Source organism: Caretta caretta, chromosome 12 (assembly GCF_965140235.1).
Source record: "Caretta caretta isolate rCarCar2 chromosome 12, rCarCar1.hap1, whole genome shotgun sequence".
Classification (NCBI taxonomy): domain Eukaryota; kingdom Metazoa; phylum Chordata; order Testudines; family Cheloniidae; genus Caretta; species Caretta caretta.
Window position 1 is genome coordinate 11,562,055 of NC_134217.1, and position 19,985 is coordinate 11,582,039.

Genomic DNA, 19,985 nt, shown 5'->3' on the forward strand with positions numbered 1-19,985 from the left:
TTTGTTGTTACATGTAATTTCCAATATTCTGACCCCTTACCACTTGAATCTCTCATCTTTGATAATAAACATATTCTTCTGTTTGCTGTAAATATATGTAAATGCCACCTTAAAGACTAACCAATTTATTTGAGCATAAGCTTTCGTGAGCTACAGCTCACTTCATCGGATGCATAATGTGGAAACTGCAGAAGACATTATATACACAGAGACCATGAAACAATACCTCCTCCCATCCCACTCTCCTGCTGGTAATAGCTTATCTAAAGTGATCACTCTCCTTACAATTTTCAGAGTAACAGCCGTGTTAGTCTGTATTCGCAAAAAGAAAAGGAGTACTTGTGGCACCTTAGAGACTAACCAATTTATTTGAGCATGAGCTTTCGTGAGCTACAGCTCACTTACAATGTGTATGATAATCAAGGTGGGCCATTTCCAGCACAAATCCAGGTTTTCTCACCCCTCACCCCTCCTTCCAAAAACCACACACACAAACTCACTCTCCTGCTGGTAATAGCTTATCCAAAGTGACCACTCTCCTTACAATGTGTATGAAAATCAAGGTGGGCCATTTCCAGCACAAATCCAGGTTTTCTCATCCCCCCCACCCCCATACACACACAAACTCACTCTCCTGCTGGTAATAGCTCATCCAAAGTGACCACTCTCCCTACAATGTGCATGATAATCAAGGTGGGCCATTTTCTTTTGGCGAATACAGACTAACACGGCTGTTACTCTGAAACCTATATGTAAATGTTGTGTGTCAAGCAAAGTGGTGCTCTTGAGCTGAAGCGTACAAGGTGGTGTGTGTACTGTTCCTTTGGGAACAGCAGGCCTGGTAATACTGTGAGTGTTCTGTGGATAAGGGGGCTGTACGATGCAGGGAATGCTCTGAGGGCTGGGTGGTGGGGTGTGCCTATTGCTACCTGTACAGAGAGTGAGGCTTGCAGAGGCCTGGAAGGCAGTGCTTCTGCTGCCAGAGGAGAGGCTGTTAGTTGCAGAGACCACAGCAGGCACAGCCAGAACTACATCACACTAATGGCAGGGGGTGGGGTACTCCTGGGGAGCATTACACAGACCCAATTCCTCTGCAGAAGAAAGGGGAGAGGAGAAGGAAGCTCCTTGTCTGACTCTCCCTTCTGGCTACATGGGATGCCACAGATATTAAAGCTTGTCCTGCAGTACCCCTCACTTTGTCACCAGGAGTTGAGTCGCTACAATCCCTGTTGTTTTTTCTAGGACAGCACAGTTGTGTGGAACACCTCAAGCCTAATGATATTAAATGGAAGCCACACAATAGAAAAATGTGAACTTGAATAGAACAGTCACTTCTGATCATCTTCCTACTTTTCTGTAATATTCTGCTTTTGTGCCCTAGAGATTACCCTTTCTTCCTCCTTTCAAACTTCTGGGGCTAATCCAGCATCCAATGAAATATGATTATAGTTCTAATAACTACTTTAATTTTGTGTGAGACATGATTCAACCTCAAATTGAAGGGCTAGGGAAGAAAATTCTCCTTTAGGCCAGGTATCCCATAATTGACAACTTTGGGATGCTTGCACTTCCGTGTGGAGCAGTTGATACCTGCCACTGTCATACACAGGATACTGGCTATATGGAACACTGTCACTGGCCTGATCTGAGGTGGTAATACCTGAGTTTCTAAAATCTACAGTAGGAGTGGATTTTCAGAAGTGCTCAGACTAACTGCTCCCAATGAAGTTGCTGGTAAAACTCCCATTGACTTCAACAGGGTCAATGAAAATCCCACTCTAAATATTCTAGATATTTTAAAATTATTGAGAAAATACATTTATCTGGCCAGAACTAGGGAAGTGAGAAGATGCTTCACAGCAAAACAAATGAAATGCCCCAAACCAAACACAGATACACTTCTGTTGTTTGTTAACACTGTGAAAAGATATAAATAAAATTTAGATGATAGAAAACTGTTTCCTTTCTCAGAAGCCTGTCTGATCACTGCTAGGGGGTGCAATTGTTCTGGCTTTCCCCAGAGGTGGCCCATCAATACATTTATTAAGTGAACTGAGAAACCTTCATCCCTCCTGGCAGCAGTCACCATGGATCCTTAAACCCAGCTAATTAAAAGTAGAATAAAGAAAAGGAGTACTTGTGGCACCTTAGAGACTAACCAATTTATTTGAGCATGAGCTTTCGTGAGCTACAGCTCACTTCATCAGATGCATAAGGTGCCACAAGTACTCCTTTTCTTTTTGCGAATACAGACTAACACGGCTGTTCCTCTAAAAGTAGAATAGTTATTCAGCTCTTGTGAACAAAGAGTTCTCCCTCTTGTTTGTCTCCCATTTCTGCTCACTACCAGTATCTTTTGACAAGCTGGACATTGCTCTGTTAATAATGTAAAATCCTGTTCCAGAAGGCAGGATGAGGTAAAAAAAAACACCAGAAGGTTGGGTTCCTCTAAGATCAAGGCAGCAACGCTTTTACAGATCCAGACTAACATGGCTACCTCTCTTATCTAAGATCAGGAAATCTCTAAAATAGACCTTCTTCCGCTCTTCCTGCCCTAAGACTAGTGTTTCCCATGGGCTCCTGTGTAGCCTGAGAACTCTTTTGCTGTCTAATGGCAGGAACTAAAAAGTGCATTATTACAGAAAACTTAAATGGGCAATAAGTTTACAGAGTCAGATTCCTGACTGAGGAAGTCTTTTTAGCCCTAAATCTAAAATCAGGTTGGATTGAGCCAATAGAGAAAAGTCAACCATATAATCTCTTTCCCATTCTTTTCTGGTGACTTTATGAATTTTAAAGAATTTTAACCATTAATTTAACAACAATAAGAGAAGATCAAACCCTTATAACGTCAAAGATAATTTCCCAAAAGAAGTGTGAATGCTTAAGTAGGGTGTTAATAGAGAGGCCTTATCGTAGAATTTTCAATCTCGAAGCCATTAGAGGGACACTATCACTTAAAAATAAAAGTTCTCTAATACTTAAGTGAAAGATTAGGAAAAAAAAAAGTTTTCTCTGGTTTGTTTGTTTGCTGACAGCACTTCTGGCAGTCAGTTTCCCTGTTTCCCCCATATAGTGAGTTTCTCAATTCTCTATTTGCTTGTGTGGGTCTTTCAGACTGCAAAATGGGAGAGGAAATATAAAAACATGAATGTGAAACCACCAGAAATGACAGAAAAATATGGGGACAGGTCTAGTACAAAAAAAAAAAATTTAAATTTAAAATACAACAGATTTTAAATCAACAGTGTTCCTTTAATTAGCTCACTGCTGATAATCTGATTGAAATTCGGGATTAGAAGCAGAGTTTGGGTACAGAACCACCACTGTTTTCCTATCAGACACAATTTTAGGATTGCAAACTCTTGCAATTTTATCACCAGTCTTGCAATATTTGGTATTTTCTAAAGCCATGAGTCATGCGATTACGTGAGAATCTCAGCTTTCCTTTTAAAAGAAGTTTTTATCCCCAGCTGCAAAACTTTGAAAGACTCAAGCCCAGAAGGCAAATACAAAGAATCCACAATTTTTAAAAAAACCCAACTCATTATTTGTAAGATAATCATCTCTGTTTGTGGCCTGACTCATAATTTTTGAACATTTGAATGTAGGCAATTACTGCTGCACTGTTCAGATTCAGCCATATTTACCAGTTCAGCACTAAAAGTGTTCCTGATACAGAATTTGGAGGAAAGAATACTGAGCAGCTCCATGGCTGTCCAGCAACATCCTCCCCAGCTATTGCCAATAACCCTCGCAAATTAAGGACCCCCTTTCTCCCCCCAGTTAAAGTCCTGGGGAGAAGGACCAATGATACTCCCACTGGCTGTAGCACTCTCTGCCTCCCTGGAGCTCAGCTGGGTCTGTTTAGCTTTTGCCTCCTGCTGATAGGTTCCATTTGGGGAGGGTTGGGCCGCAGGCATGGTTTTATCACTGGTTTGGCCCTACAGCAGAGCTCCAGGGGGACACAACAGAAGTAGAGTCTGTTCTCCACAGCAAGAGGAGTTCTGTTCCCTATTTAGACAGGGAAGCTGTGAGACTTGCAAGCAAACCGGCTTAGCTTGCTTGTCTCCTGCTTTCCCCAAACCACCCCCCTTAGGTTCTAGGGCAATTACTCTACTGATCTGAAAAATCAGCCCAATAGAAGGGTTATTCTTGTCCTGTCTGTCCCAGGAGCCTCTATTTAGCAGAGAAGACTAATTCCTTTCCCTCTCTTTGACTGTCTCAGGTCTAGCTGCAGGAAAAGGAAAAATGTTAAGTTTCTGAGGTGCCTGGGCCTGCTGTAGGGGTGCCCCTTCTCCCCATTGGACTGCCAGGCCGAGGCTTCCCCTGGCTATAACCATACCCCTAGATGTCTTTCCTGCAGGAAACAGAGAGTCTGTAATGCAATATAGCAAGGCGGTGAACAGGTGCTCTTTGACCCTGTCAGTGGGCATTGGGGTGAAGGGGGTGCTCTGGCAGAGCAGAGGGGAAGACATTGCTTCTAAGTGTTCCCCTGCTTTAAGTGGTTTATCTGGCTTTGTTGTGCTTTGCTGGGGTAATGGGCCCCTTTGCCTCTCTCCTGAAAAGGGGATGGAGAAGGGAAAAGGCCCATCTTCATCAGTCCTGCCATAGTTGAGTCACTTCGCTTACTGCCCTATGGCTTTGACTTCTCCTTGTCTCCCCACCTCTGCCCTGACCCCTTTTACAGCCCCTTCCCTTCTCCTGCCAAAATCCTGCTTGTCTCCCTTTAGACCCTTTTCTTTCCACTCTCCTCCCACTTTAGCATTGCTGAATGGCATCCCCACTCCCAACCTAGCATGGCTGAGTGGGGTCCCTCAAGTCCCTTCCCCTCTCCCTATTGCTCTCAATCTCTCTCTGCTTAGTGCAATTCCTCCCACAGCCCTCTTGCAGAATGGAGTCCCCCCCCAAATCCTCCACCCCCTATTACTGAGTGGAGGGCCCCCCTCCCAATTCCCCTTTCGCTTCCCTCTATTACTGGGTTGAGTCCTGTCCCAAAGTTCACTCCTCCTCCTCTTCCACCCACCTCGCAGAGTGGAATCTCCCCAAATCCCTGCTACCCCTCACAGTATGGAGCCCCCAAATCCCCTCCCCTTCCCAGTCACAGCGTGGAGCCCCCCAAATCCCCTCCTCCCCCTCACACAGTGGAGTCCCCCCTCCCAGCATGGAGCCCCCCCCAAATCCCCTCCTCCCCCTCACACAGTGGAGTCCCCCCTCACAGCAAGGAGCCCCCCCCAATCCCCTCCTCCCCCTCACACAGTGGAGTCCCCCCTCACAGCAAGGAGCCCCCCCAATCCCCTTCTCCCCCTCACACAGTGGAGTCCCCCCTCACAGCAAGGAGCCCCCCCAATCCCCTCCTCCCCCTCACACAGTGGAGTCCCCCCTCACAGCAAGGAGCCCCCCCCAATCCCCTCCTCCCCCTCACACAGTGGAGTCCCCCCTCCCAGCATGGAGCCCCCCCAATCCCCTCCTCCCCCTCACACAGTGGAGTCCCCCCTCCCAGCATGGAGCCCCCCCAATCCCCGCCCCCTCGCAGTCGCAGAGTGGAGCTCCCCAATGCAGATTGGCGACCCCTCAAGCGGCGGCCGGCGGGGCTGGGCTGGGTGGGGTGGCGGGCTCGGGCTCGGGCTGCCGAGAGGAAGTGACCGCACGGGGCTGGAATGCGCCGCTGGCTGGGGAGCGCGTCCCGCCCGGCTGGCAGCGACCCGCGGCGCCGGAGCTGCGAGCGGGGCCCCGGCGAGATGCCGCACTTCACCGTGGTGCCAGTGGCGGACCAGGCGCGCGGGGACTACGACAGCCTGGAAGGGCTGAGCTGGGTGGACTACAGCGAGCCGGGCGGGGCGCGGGGCCCCGCCGACCCCTACGACACCGCCAGCTCCGAGGGTGAGTGGGGCAAAGTTCCCCCAACTTCCCCGGCCGGCCTCGCTCCTCCCGGTGCAGCAAGGGACGGGGCGCGGGCTGGGGCGTCTCATAGAATATCAGGGTTGGAAGGGACCTCAGGAGGTCATCTAGTCCCACCCCCTGCTCAAAGCGGGGCCAATCCCCAGTTTTTGCCCCAGACCCCTAAATGGCCCCCTCCAGGATTGAACTCACAACCCTGGGTTTAGCAGGCCACTGCTCAAACCACTGAGCTATCCCACTCCCCTGCGCTGTATCTGGATAGAGGTCCAGAGCTCCCCCCCTGCCAGTGCCAATATGAATGGAGGGGACTGTTGTCAGGATGAGCACCGTGTCCCGGGGACAGGCGATTCCTGTCCCCGGCAGACAGAGGGTGGTGTCGCCTTAGAGGAGAGGCTGTGCGCCTGCAAAGCCTAGCTGCTGGCCTGGGCCCATGTCTAGTTACATCAGCTGACGCTGGACGCTCCAATTCTCCTGTCCTGGTATTGAGAGAGAGAAACAGTTAAAAACCCCAACCCCTCACGACTCATCTCCACTAGCCAGCGGGTGGCCTGTTAGCAGCTCTTTAAAATCTCGTTTCCTTACTTTAAAAGAGAAGTGAATGGGACTGCTCCTGTTACAGTTTGTATGGTAACACCCATTGTTTCATGTTCTGTGCATATATAAAAACTCCCCACTGTATTTTCCACTACATGCATCCGATGAAGTGAGCTGTAGCTCACGAAAGCTTATGCTCAAATAAATTTGTTAGTCTCTAAGGTGCCACAAGTCCTCCTTTTCTTCCTGTGAGTAAAGTTACTCATTGCTTGAGTGTGGGCAGGATCATTGTCTGCTCTCTTTCAGTCTTCCTGCTGTGCCTAGTATAATAGGACCCTGATTAGGCATTGGGCCTTTTGGCCACTATAGTAACGCAAAATATTTTAAGGAAGCTAAGACAACAGTAAAAGAGTCATACAGTAATGGAAATGGTTCACAGACTTGTACATGCTTATTTATTGTTGCTAACTAAAAAGCTACGTGGATGGAATATTTGAATCTGGATTTTCAAATCTTTCCTTACCACTGTTGGCAAATCTGTCTGTAATAGTGAGGCTTGTGATGTTATACGACATTGTAAAGATTTACTGGGTGAAAAATCTTGCCTAGGAACAGTGACTAAACATTCTAGCCTTTTGTATGTAGCCTAAGGATGCAATAAAAAAAACTAGGAGGAGTTTGGTGGCACCTTAAAGACTAGCAGATTTATTTGGACATAAGCTTTCGTGGGTAAAAAACCCACTTCTTCAGATGCATGGAGTCAATGCAATGTTAGTACAGAATGTGAAGATCAATTCAGATGTCACATTTTTGTTTTTAAAATGACTGGTGATGAAAGTTATTTTTGTTCTGTTTTCTTAGACATGACCTGATGTAATTGTGTAATGGGCTATTATCTAGAAGTGGTTTTTAAAATTAAATAATATGCTGTGGCTTACCATGAAATAGTAGTTATGGCTAGCCTGTCTGTGTTGCACTGACATTCAGCGAGAGAGAAGAAATAATTTTAGTTACAGTGGTTTTTCTCTGACGCAAAAAGACTCTATGGCCCTGCAATTAAAAAGCTAACCCGTCCTTCTGCTCCTGGCCCCATTCCTTCCCCCTCAAAACAACTTTTGCTCTCAGTCACTTGTTGTTACTTTTTGTTTTGAAAATTAAGTTTCTCAATGAGGGAGATTGTAGAATTTATTTTATGGCCTAATCCTGCACATGGAAGGATTTTTCATGATTTGTGATGGGAGTGTTAAAAGCTGACATGAGTAACTATTTAAGTGCTCTCAACTAAATAAACTCACAATAGAAACTATAGCTAAATAATCTAATCTCATGTTACTGTTAGCTTTTCCTATTGTGGTTATGTACTCTCATTCCTTTGGTCTGACAGCTATTTTTTAATGTAAAATCAGTGCTTAAATAATGTAGCAAATACTCTGTGCATTGTCTCTGGGCTACTTTTACAGCTGCTTCTGTTAGGCATAACTGCATCTCATTAACAGTTAATTTAGTTAAAGAAGGCGATCTCTTAAGGAGGAGGGGCCTACCCTGGGGGCTGATGGTGGGGAAATAGAATTTTAATTAGGCTACTGATAACTGGTTGCTGATGTCACTGTTTAGCCTTTGTGGATGTTTCACTGTGACTTTTAAAAGGAAATGGAATTTAAAAGATCCAAGGTGCATGACCAAAGTGGCTACAACAACCCTGCAAGCAACAATGGAATTTTAGACAGGCAAAACAAATAATAATCTAGCTCTATAAGTGATCAAAACAGTGAGGCTCCAGATGCAAGTGACCTTTGCATTCCAGTGTGCCAGACCAGGGTGTGTTGTAATATCTGTGCACACTTCTGAGATGCTTAATTAGTGTGCCATTGTAAAATGCCTTCAGAAGTAAAAATTCTTTCACAAGTATAGCAGGGGGATCTCCATTCAAAAACTTGTTTCTCTTGTTGAACAGCTTGCTAGACAGGTGGGTCGGTGTCGTCTGGACTAGTTCTTAATCCTGAAAACCTTCACTCCTAAAGGCCCTATGTGCTTTTTAGGGATTATCCTTCTCCCGCAAAAATATATTTAAGGAATTAACCCATAAAATGTATTAGTCCTTTAGGCCTTGTCTTCACTGGGCAAAAAAGTGTGTTCTTACCTCATATTAATGTGTGGTAACTGACATGAGGTAAAATCCAAGTGAAGACCAGGCAGTTTGTAGTTTTAGCATGAGTTAGTCTATGGGGTAGTGGAGCCTTGCTTGTACCTTCTCCACAGGATGGAGCAATTGATCACTTCCTGCGTCCTGTTGGGGCTGAGTAGGAATAACCTCTAGGACTACTAGGAGTTACTGCTCCATTTGGGTAGTGAAGGGAAGAGAGCCCAGGCTTTTGGCTGTGTCCATCTTGCTGCACTTAGCCACTGCTGACGTCCTGAAGGCAACTTCATTTCCCATTTGAAAAAAAACCCAGCTGTCTGTCTTGCATACTGGCAGGCTGATGCATTGTGGCCCTGGGTGTGTTGCTTTTTAGACTGCTACACAAAAATGTGCCAAAAGGGCTACAGCTGACTTACATATACTCTGAAGCTGACAAATGTCTGGCGAAGGTTCTGTGTTAATATGTGTTGTGCTTCAGCAATATTTTTTTGTTTTGTTTTTAGCTGTAACGTTTTCCATTTCTGTATCCCCCTTATAGTATTTATATGGGCTGGGTCACATCAGCAGGGCATAAAGATGATGAATGGCCTTGCTACCTCTACTGACATGCTAGCGCCTTTCCTCCGGACCCACAGCTTGGAGGCTTGAGGAAGGGGGAAAGGCTTCACTTCCCATCTCCCAGTGATCTCCAACCTTGTAGTTAGGGCCTGGGAAGTAAAGACCCACTTACTACTACTGTTTTCTGGGCCCAGCAAAGGGAAACTCCAGGTCTGGGGAGAAGTCACCTAGCCCTTTTTGCTCCTGCTGGGTTCCATCCTTTTGTGGTTGCGCAGAAGAGACAACAACTCCCTTTGTCTCTTCTCTGCTTCCAAGTGCCTCCCTCCAGCTTAATGTAGAGGTGTAGGGGAGCATCCAGTGGATGGGGAGTGCCAAGTAACAAGGCACATGCTGAGTGAGGGAAGCTCCCGTGAAAGGCTGGCAGTTCCAGCAGGAAACCTGTGAAAGGGAGCTGATTGGAACTGAGGGGAGAATTGGGCCCGCAAGGAATGTTCCAGGGTGTTCCGTGGCAGTTGTGAGTATGGATTGTGAGTAGGATGCTAACAGTTGGTGGGAGCCGTGGCGCCAGATAGGATGTTATACTTTTGTGTAACTGGAATGCGTCACTTTACAATTTTAGTTGGTGATTGTCCCCAAAGTGTGTATGTTGTTATATGGGCAATCCATGAATATGTGGAGGGGTTGTCTGGCAATAAGTGTGCTGGCATGTTGTCCATTTCCTCCATGTGGCCCAGTGGAATGATCCCTGCCACCAGGGCTAGAGTGGTGAAAACTAAGTACAGTTATTTTTGTGAACTTTGGCAGCTTGCTTGTAAGAGCCATATTTAAATGCTGCTCCAGGTAGCTCAGTTTGACTGATCACGTGGATGGCCTAAAATGCAAGTTATGGTATGATGTTATCAGGGTAATGCTGACTCTCAACTGTAGTAATATTGAAATAACGGAGAAAAAACACTGGCTTTGGCTTTCAGAATATTCCTTGAACACCTGTCTCATGCTATAATACAGCTGTGAGACTTTGTGAGTCTGGAAGAACTTAATTTGATACCTTCCCTCCCTCAGTCCCTGTCTGTTTGCTTCATGGGGTTTTTTTGCTTTTGAATGTTTTATTTTGTTTTTTATGGGATGTGTTGCCATCTTATGGTGGTATAGCATTTCAACATTACAATTTCTTGGCAACACTAGTTATAAGCAAATAAACAAAGTGCAACACAAGTAATGCATTTTAACAAAAATATTTAACACGTGATTATTTAATCCTAACAATTGGTTAAATGCTCACTTGTAAATAAAATAAATCCCTCTCACTGTTTGTGACTAACCATGACACCTTCCTTCATTTGGAGGAGGGATGTAAATGTGTGAGCCCTGCTTTGTGTGTCAGCAAGAGTAAGAATGCACACTTGGTATCCTTTCAACATTTGAGATAAAGCTGGTGGCTTGGTAGGGGGCTCATTTAAAAAGGGGCAAAGAAATGGTTTGAAAGATGATAAAACTTCTATTTTAAAGCTGATCTTTCATAAAGATTATTACTCTTCCCAGTCCTCAGAAGGCTGAGCTGTTCACCTCTGTGACGTGCTTGACTTCTGCCAACACAAGTCTGACAACTTCAGATATGTGTTCTGTAGGAAGCTGTTTATGTTTCAGTGATGTGTGTGGAATCAAGACTAATAAGCTTTGTGTCGCTGACCTAGTTTGGTCAGTGACCAACTCTGGTTTTGCCAATGCACTTTCATGCTTATTTGCCAGTTGTATTACAGCTTTTGTTGAATCCATGGAACTCAATGAAACAGTCCTGTAACCAGCCTGGAGCCCTCTCCTCCAGAGATGGCAGGCTAGTAGTAATCTTACATGTTGTATTGATGTGTGGGCTGGTTGGTTTTTTTGTAGTAATAGGTTATGGTGGCCTGATACAATACAAAGAACTTTGTTGCAAGCTGTTCTTTTTTTTTTTAATGGTTGGGGGAACGGGAGGGTGAAATGATGATACCAAGACCATATATTTTCACTTTTATCTTTCCCCCAAACAGGTATTTTTAAAATATCTGATGACAATATTTGCTTTTAAATATAGGTTAAATTATTGAAGTAACAGCTCTTAAAACTTGGAACGCAGCTCATGTAAAATGTGTATGAAATTCTTATAGTGTATGTAGCATTTTTTTCATTCCAGAAGATTCCAAAGACTTGACCCTTTGGCAAAGTCTGGAGACAGGGGAAAAATTGGCCTTTGTAATAAAATTAGACATCTTAACTAGTGTGTACCCACAGAGTCTTTCTTATATACATACATAAAAGAGCATGACTGAAATTCAGGTATTTTAGGGGCTGAGAGTAGCAGCCATATGGATAAACAGAGTCCAGTCGCCACACAAATGTGGTTTTTGGCTAAATGAAGAGGCAACCCTATTTTTACACACTTACTCTTGTCATTCTTCATGTTACTCGAAAAATATAGAATGAAGCCAAACAGGAGGGCGTTGGGGAAGATTCTAGGAAGCAGCTCTACAGGGAAGCAGAGTGAAATAACTTTGGAATGTGGAGCACAGTGTTACTTCTAGTAATGGTGGAGCTGACTCCTATGTGATTTCTTTACCACTGTCCAGTGATAAATGCTACTGGGCCTTTGTCTAAATTTACCTACTTTTCAGAGATAAAGGGCTGAATAACTCTGCCAAGGAAATCACTTCAACTCACTTTCTTGGTGTCTCCATTTGTTAAGTGGGGATAATGATGCCATGTAAGGTGCTTTAAAAGTCTCAGATGACAAATATAATGTGAGTTCTACGAAATGTTTATTATGTAAACCCTTGGATCAAGGAAGTTGAGATATTTCCAACCTGATGCTTTGATCTGGCTCACCTCCTCCAGCTACAAATACAATATGAATGTGATGCAGAGCCACACTGTGTTTAGGTGCCAGAGTGATAAATACTGTAGAACCACCGTGTAAACATCCATCCAGGATATAAAATAACTTGTAATGGAAACTGAGAGTCTGAGACTAGATTGTATGCGGTTGAACTAAAAATCTCTCTGCTCTTTATGAAGTCAAGTGTATGGTCTGGCTTATGGGCAGATGGCAGTTACTATAGCATTGGTACCAAACTCAGGATGCAACATTCAGGTGCATAGGTCTGCAGACTTATGCTGATAAAGATAGGATTGTGATATGTGGAAAATGGAAAGACTGGAGAAGGGCTTCAGGACTTACCCAAAAATTGAACACAACTGAATATATTGGAGGAGAAGGCGTATTCGTTCTTCTTCTGGTTCAGACAATCTCAAATAAATTGGTTAGTCTCTAAGGTGCCACAAGTACTCCTTTTCTTTTTTCTGAACGCAAAGATACTGCCCTGAGATTCTCATGGGAACCCCATGTAGGGTTGCCCCAGAAGACTTGTCAGGTTTCTGAAGCTTTTCAGTAGTTTGCACTTTGTCATGCTTACTCTCTCTATATAGCTGCTTACTTTAAAAAACCATGCCCTGTTTAGCCTGTTTTATACGCCTCTCACATATGGCTTCTGATTTCTGTGGCGCAGTAGCTGAGGCAGCTGCAGCTGTACACTGTACACTGAAGGACTCCCTTTGCCGGCTGCCAGCAGAATCCTTAGCTAAATTTAGAAGAACCTGTGCCTTTTTCTGGATTCTCTGGAATTTAAGTAATTTGGAAGTATCTAGGAAAGATTGTTCTGATGCGTCAACATTAGTTAAAAACAACCCTCTCATATGTCTGTCGGGGTGTGTGCAGTGTAAAACAAAAACTTCACTGCTCAATGTTTATAACTGTGATTAGAAAGCTTAGCAAGGATATGTAGAGAAATGGATTTTCTAGTTGATTTTTATCCACAAATGACGACTGTCAGTGATTTGCTGACTAATGAATGTTTCAAACAAGAGAGGTCAGATTCAGAGAGGTTCTTTAAATGCTGAAGCAGTGGGAAATTTACATCAAACAGAATACTTGTTCAGGGATCCTAACTCAGCTACTGGTATCCCCAACTTGTCTTTTCCCACTTAATCTCTGCTTCATATAAAACTTTATTCTGTCTTCCCTCTCTCCCCCAGCTTGCCAGTGTTTGGCTTCATTAAAAGTAAACAGTAGCATCCTTTCTCCTTTTCCCCACTCCAACAACTACGTTTCATGATTATGGTTTTATTGATCTTTTAAAACTTGGCTTTCACATGAAGCCCCATGCTAAGTGGAGATTAAGACACTTTGCAGCCCTATTGGCCAGCAAATGCAGCCAGGCATAAACACCATTCACTCAAGTTTAAAAAAAAACCCTACTGCTCATTATTTTCTTCTTTAGTGTGTGTAACGGAATGGGGGACACTCAGTGTCACAGAGAGATAAAGACACTTTGTGGTAAGTTCTTTTTAAATATAAAACTCCAGGAACAAGCTAAAAACTTAAATTTATCTTGACAAAGTCATTCAAGATAGCTTTCCCAAATTTAATAAGCAGATTTTTTTTTGTAATGCAGTAAAGCAAATACCACTGTTTCTGTTAGTGCAACAGACTTATTTGATCAATGGGGTTTTTTTTTTTTTTTGTATTTCTGTTTGATTTGGCTGGCAACATCTTTATTTCTTAATTGTTCCTCTTTAATAGTGAGCTGAACATGAATAGTGATGGATACAATTTGTTTGTTCTCTGTCTTCCTTATGACAGACTAGTGAAAGGTATCAATGCTATTGTTGTATTATAGTTTTCCCCTCTTGTTATTCCTCAGGAAACATGTATTTTGCCATGTATGTAGAGAACTGTGTACAATTAGTTCTGCCAGCTGTGGTAGACATTATTTGAGTGTTTATGGCATATTAAGAGAGACAGGATGGGTGAGGTAATATCCTTTATCGGACCAACTTCTGAGGGTGACAGTGACAAGCTTTTGAGCTATACAGAGCTCTTCTTTAGGTCTGCTTATGGTATATGCAGTCAAGTAAATTCTTCCAGAACTAATGCTTTTGAAGCAGGTAGCAAGACAGAATGCTGTATGTGAGTATTCTAAGTCTTGTAACTTAATTAATTTGTGAATGTCTTTTCTCCGTCCTCTTTTTAATGTGTAGTAGTTTTCTAATGTTCAATTAAAACACTATGGCTCAGTTTCAGACAAGAATGTATTTTAACCTTCTAGATTGCAGTGTCAAGTTTTCTCTATGAAATAACTTGCCTTTGCAAATATTTACAGTGTAGAGGTCTTGGTGTATGTGGCTTTTCTTTAGCTATCAGATTAACTGTAGGAAGCAAAAAAAAATCCTCTCAATTGATGTCTTAATTTATAATTTCTAAATTCTACATCCCTAACTCCTTAAGAGTATGGACTTGTCCTCAGTATAAAAAAAAATTGGGGAAACTTTTTAAAGATATTCCCATGACTGTTACAACATCACCTGTAAATTGCCTATCATAATCTTATTTCTGTATGTTTTCTGGTTAATAAATTTTTTCATTATAATTTAAGCACTACTGGTAACTGTTGAGGACTAGATTCAACGACCCTGTTGAAGAGAATAAGGAATCTTCATAGTAGTCCAAACAGCCATATTTGCTTATTCTACAAATGCTTTATTGGCTGTATAGAGGAGTCCGCAAGTGATTTTTGTATGCAAAATAGCAGCAACACTACAAAGGCATCATGCTATGGGGAGGGGTTTGTTCTACAGAATATCATAAGTAAGGGAATCTCTTGCCAGGTGTGTGAAACTGCTTCCAGTCACTAGCCCATTTACATGAATCTATCAGACTATACTTTATAAATGTATGTAAAATATGTTAAATTGGGCATAAGATTTTTTTTTGGTATAGTTTTTATCTTGCATACTTCAGAATCTTTTATACGTGTGCTAATCTTTCTGCCTCACAATTAATCCCAGTTGTTATGGAACAAAATCACAAAAGACCAACAGCAGGAACAACAAAAGCTTCAGTTTCTTAGAGATGGGCTGCTCTTTAACATCCACGTACCAAACTTTGCACTTTGCGGTAGTCGCTCAGATGGACTGTGGTTTTGGCTCCTTTCAAGCCAATTACCAAAAGAGAAGTCTACAGCATCTAGAGCACGGATACACTAGAGAGTTTACAGCGGCGCAGCTGCACTGCTGTAAACTGTCTGATATAGCCGCTCTAAGAGAGCTCTCTCCACTCCAGCCCCCGTGAGCGGCAGAAGCTATGTTGGTGGGAGAAGCTCTCCCATCCACATAGCACTGTCTAAACTGGACTGATGATGTCATTCACCCCCCTGAGCAACATAATTTATGCCGATAAAAGCTGTAGTGTAGACATAGCCCTAGCTCTTTGCTGCAATGTTGTTGCTAATGGTAGGTGTACCTTGGGGGAAAAATGTTGTTATATAATGCATTTCTCCTCCTCCATGCATGAAATGATGATTCTGTAGATCCTACAGAGTGAATATGTATTACTTTAAGTATTTCTGCTCCCAGTCTGTTCGCAGACTTTGTTCTTTAGCAGGTTTGGTACATGTTAGTGGAGTTTGTGGATACTACTGTCACAGTTCAGGGCAACTGCACCTGTATTTCCCCTCATTGGTTCAGCAAGGCCACTCGATTTCAGCTCCCCAGCTGTTGGCTTTCTTGGGTGGAGACCTCGTCTTACTCCCTTCTGACTGAGCTACTTCCTGGCTGCACAGTTCCCTGCCTTTACTGTGTTATTCCCTGCAGAGACAGGCTGCTTACTTTCTTTTCAGAGATGGTTAACAGGTGTAAGTGCTCCAGTTATAAGTTAGCACACAGTTCTTTCTGTGCAAACCTCTTTTATTCTTAAGATAAAAGCACTACAAAGCTACATGCATGTTAATCAGTTTACTAGACACCATCTCAGCATAGGCTCTGGAAGGAGCAATCCTTCAGCACCCTAGCTACAGGGTTTCCTTTGTAGTCAAAAGTTCATCACAGCTTCAGCTCAGAACTAGCACCCAGTCTATGGGGCCTCCGTAGACCCAGGCTTTCCAACCCTACTCTAAGGATTGGGGCGCTCCGTGGACCAGGGATAATGTCCATTGCTAGGTCAGGAAGAAGGAACTGAGCCAATTTAAAACCAGGCTATTTATCCAAAAATCCTTTTAGGCTCTTGGTCACTGGAGAATCCAGTTTGAACTGTCTTGCTCTCTGGAGGGTGTGTGTGTGTGTGTGTTCGTGCGCGCACACTGATAACAGAGGAACTATATTAGCATCCCCCTCCTCCTAGAGAAGGGACTTATAATTCCACAATAACACGTACAGTTTTAATACAACGGACCCCCTGATTCAATAAGGTTTAACTTTATTGAATTAAGTTCATTCAGGATGTTGCAGGAGACTGTTACACCTACTGCTTATCAATATAATTCTGTAAGCGGCAGAATGATAATCTGTTCTCTTGTGGACTTCAAGTTATCTACCTTGATCTCCTTTCTGGAAGTTTGTCTTTATATTTTTTGTATACTGATCTATATTTGTAGGGGTTTTTTTTAGTAACTGCCACCTAATTCAGTGGATTCTGGCCCCTGCTGTGTGGTAGTGGTTTAACTTTTGTAATCATGACCAGTGTGGGGCTTGGAAGTGCCAACCAACCTTTTCCCTGCACCCCTGTTTGTCAGTATATGCCTTCCTTGAAGGACAGCTGCCTAGAACAGTGTGAGGAATCCATTTCCATGGAAATATTTGGCACTACAAAATGTCATGATGAGTTTCGGATGATCTTTTAATCATTGTTCTGCTCTGTATGCCCACAGGCATATATTTGCTTGGCCGGCAGAGTGGAAAATTAAGTGGTAGCAGCCTTAAGAGCGAAAGGCTAAATTATTAGTTTTTGCATGGATGTATGGGAAAGGATTTTCTTTTTGGTACCACTTGCAGGATTCTGAGGTCTTTGCTTGACTTAAAAGCTATTGCTACAGTTGCATTTGTCTCCAGCTTGTTCCAAAGTTGCTTTGATTGATAACCATGCTAAGTTGTACACGCACCTCAAGGCTCATTACTGCATGATGTCTAAACCAGTGCTGAGCATTTGTCACCATTGTCACACTAATATACTATTATGTACTATTATAGGAATGAGGAGAAATAGTGTTGTAGCTATTTGACAAATGCTGAATTTTTACCAGTGATCACTGTACTAAGATGGACATGACAAGAAGGATGGTCTGGTGATTAGGGCACTAATTTCAGACTCCAGAGTCCTTGCTCTACCACAGTTGTGCTGCGCTATGCAAGGTCCGTGCTACCACCAAAAGAGATGGTGGAGACCAAAAAGCAGTGTGTGGAATTTTAAAAAGGTGCGGAAATTATGGGATGTGGAAAGCATTATGGGATGGAGAAAGTGGAGTGGTGGGAACTTGATCATAGCTCTCAGAAATCCCTGGGCGAACCACTGGTATCTCACAAAGCACTGCAAAAATGTCCCACAAGGCATTGAGCCAGATGGCAGTGTGGTTCACACAGGGATACCTTCCCCTGATGCATTGCATTTTACCTCGATGCAAGCACTCATGGTGAGTAAGTGCAGTGTCGGTGCAAGCACCCAAGTATGCACATGCCGAAGTGATATACAAAGGTCAGCAGCTGAACACAGACGTAACTCGCATTGACAGAACTTTGTGTTGTTGACGTGGCCTCAGATGTTAACACAGCTTATCAACATGTGTTTAAAATATAACTTTTTTACCAGTGAAGACAGGGCCCTTGGATTTCAGTGCCTCATCTCTGAAATGGGGATAATAGAGCTTTTCTAACACTTAAGAGGTATTGAAGATAAATCCGTTAGAAAAAGATAGAATCCAGATGTCTCAGTCTTATGGTTTCATACTGCTGCCCATCACCATAGTATCAGAGCAGCTTCAATGTAAATTCAGTAGTCATAGTGAAGTGGATTTTACGGCGTCTCCATCACTTCTGTTATTTTAAGGGGGGGAAGAAATCTCGGCTGGGGGTGGGGGAAGGCTTAGAGTTTGTATTTTGGGTCTTATTCCTTTTTTTCTTTTGGTGTGGGTTTATTGGGTCAGTGCTGAGTGCCCATTCTTATGGCAGAAAGGATTTTTTGAAGATGATAGTTTTGCAGTGTTTCCTAAACACTCTGGATTTGCCTGATCTCCTCTAGAAATTTGTTCTATAGTTGGGTCCCCTCCATCGAGAATGCTTTGTTCCCAGATCTCACATACTTTGTCCTGGTGATGTGCATTGTCCCAGAGGAGTGCAGCTGTTGTGTTGGTTCACAGATCAAAATTTGGTCTTCAGTATAACTGGGGCTCCATCCATTAATTGCTTTGAAAACTAGGACTGAAGTTGACTGGGAGAGATTCAATAGCAGTGGGGGCCATGTAAATACCTCTGATAAATAGATGAAGCAGATATGTGTTTAAATAATACAGTATATTCGTTCTACTGATGACTTTAGCTTCTCTTTTATCACAGATGAAAGAGGTCACACTTTCCCCCTACAAACCAGCTGCCACTCTCCATCTTTTTGAGATCCCTACTTACAGCCCAGTGCTTTTTCTTATTCATTTTTTATTAAGCAGTGTCTGAGAAGTTACTCCTGTGTATGAGAAGTTACTTAGGGCATCAGATGTTGTCCGAAAAAATATATCTTTAGGGGAGTCAGACCATTGTAATTTTGCCTTTCATCTCCATTTCAAAGACAAAATGCCATTATTACATGCCATTTGAAGTAGTTTATTTTGCTGAGCTACGGTAACTTTCCGAGAAGGCAGACTTGTTGAGGCTTGCTATTGCATACTTTAAATTGCTGATTGCAGTAAGAAACAAATTTTATACCTAGGAGCCACACACTTTTATAACAGCCCCACCTTGTGCTGAGAGCCTGTCTGTGCTTCCAAGCTAAACAGCCTTGAACTTGGGCAGTGTATGCAAAGACCATCTCCACGGAAACTCAGGGTGTTGCCCAGGTAATCAGTGGATCATTATTAAACCAGACCTCAAGATATGCAGTCTACCTTTTGTTTTTCATAAGGCACTCCACAAGCCCTGTCAAATTCCAGTCTGGTAATTCTTTCTTTCAAATGCCTTCTTCGGCTTCTAGTCTATTAACTTTTTGGCCTAGATTGTCACTTAGTATTGCTGTGTGCTAAATAGCTGCTGTTTAACTCCAGCTGTGGCCTTCATTTAAAATGGTGTGTGAAATCATCTCTGTATAGCTTGTATATAAGTTTAAATTTGAAAAGAACTTTGGGATGAATACTGCTCCCGTGACAAAAAGCCCAATATAAAGTTATGCTACCCGAGCCACAAGCATCCATTGCCAAAGGGCTGCAGCTTTTTGTTGAGAACCAGGCGCTCCTCTGAAGATGGAAGAGCTGGCAAGGACCTAAAATGACCAGCCTGGTGGTAGAAACCTCAGCATTTAAACAGGTACTTTATGCAGAGAGAGAAAGCTAATAGTAATAAATCATGGGTGAGCATCAGTTGGAGCAGTATCCATTCCACTTGTCTTCTGTAAGGCTCATATATTTAGCAGTCAATCTGGTAGCTTAATTAAAAAAAAAAAACTTCCCTTGATGGTCCTGGCTGGATGAATCTTATTCAAAACAAATTATTATTAATTTATCCTGTGGTGGGGATGCTTCCCTGGTGGTTTATGTGGAATGGTTTAGGATTAGAGCCACTACGTAAATGTGAACTGTTATTTGAGTGCTTAAGACTGCACAGAACACAGAGGAAGACATGATCCCTGCCCCAAAGAATTTATAATCTGAACTTGGTGAGCTGGACCTGCTTCCTGTAGTGCATATGAAATATGGTGTTCTTCCCTCAGAACATCTTTGCTAATTATGGAGTGCTCCCTGCAGTTTCCCGTTAGCTTGGCTGGCTACAGTGAACAATCTCTTCTAGA

General features: G+C 43.1%; 1 protein-coding gene across 4 annotated transcripts in view; it reads left to right on the forward strand.

Moving 5' to 3' along the window:
* The first annotated feature begins 5,650 nt into the window (after positions 1–5,650).
* Positions 5,651–19,985, forward strand: part of SLC12A4 (solute carrier family 12 member 4) — a 75,469-nt gene continuing 61,134 nt past the window's right edge. Inside the window, exon 1 of one of the 4 annotated variants that reach the window (XM_048816505.2) lies at positions 5,651–5,883. In XM_048816505.2, coding sequence (XP_048672462.1) covers positions 5,661–5,883 — 223 coding nt within the window. In that variant the 5' untranslated portion in view covers positions 5,651–5,660. Of the gene's footprint in view, positions 5,884–13,427; positions 13,503–14,083; positions 14,136–19,985 lie in introns of those variants that run through there. The other 3 variants (XM_048816506.2, XM_048816508.2, XM_075118347.1) reach the window with 3 other exon arrangements.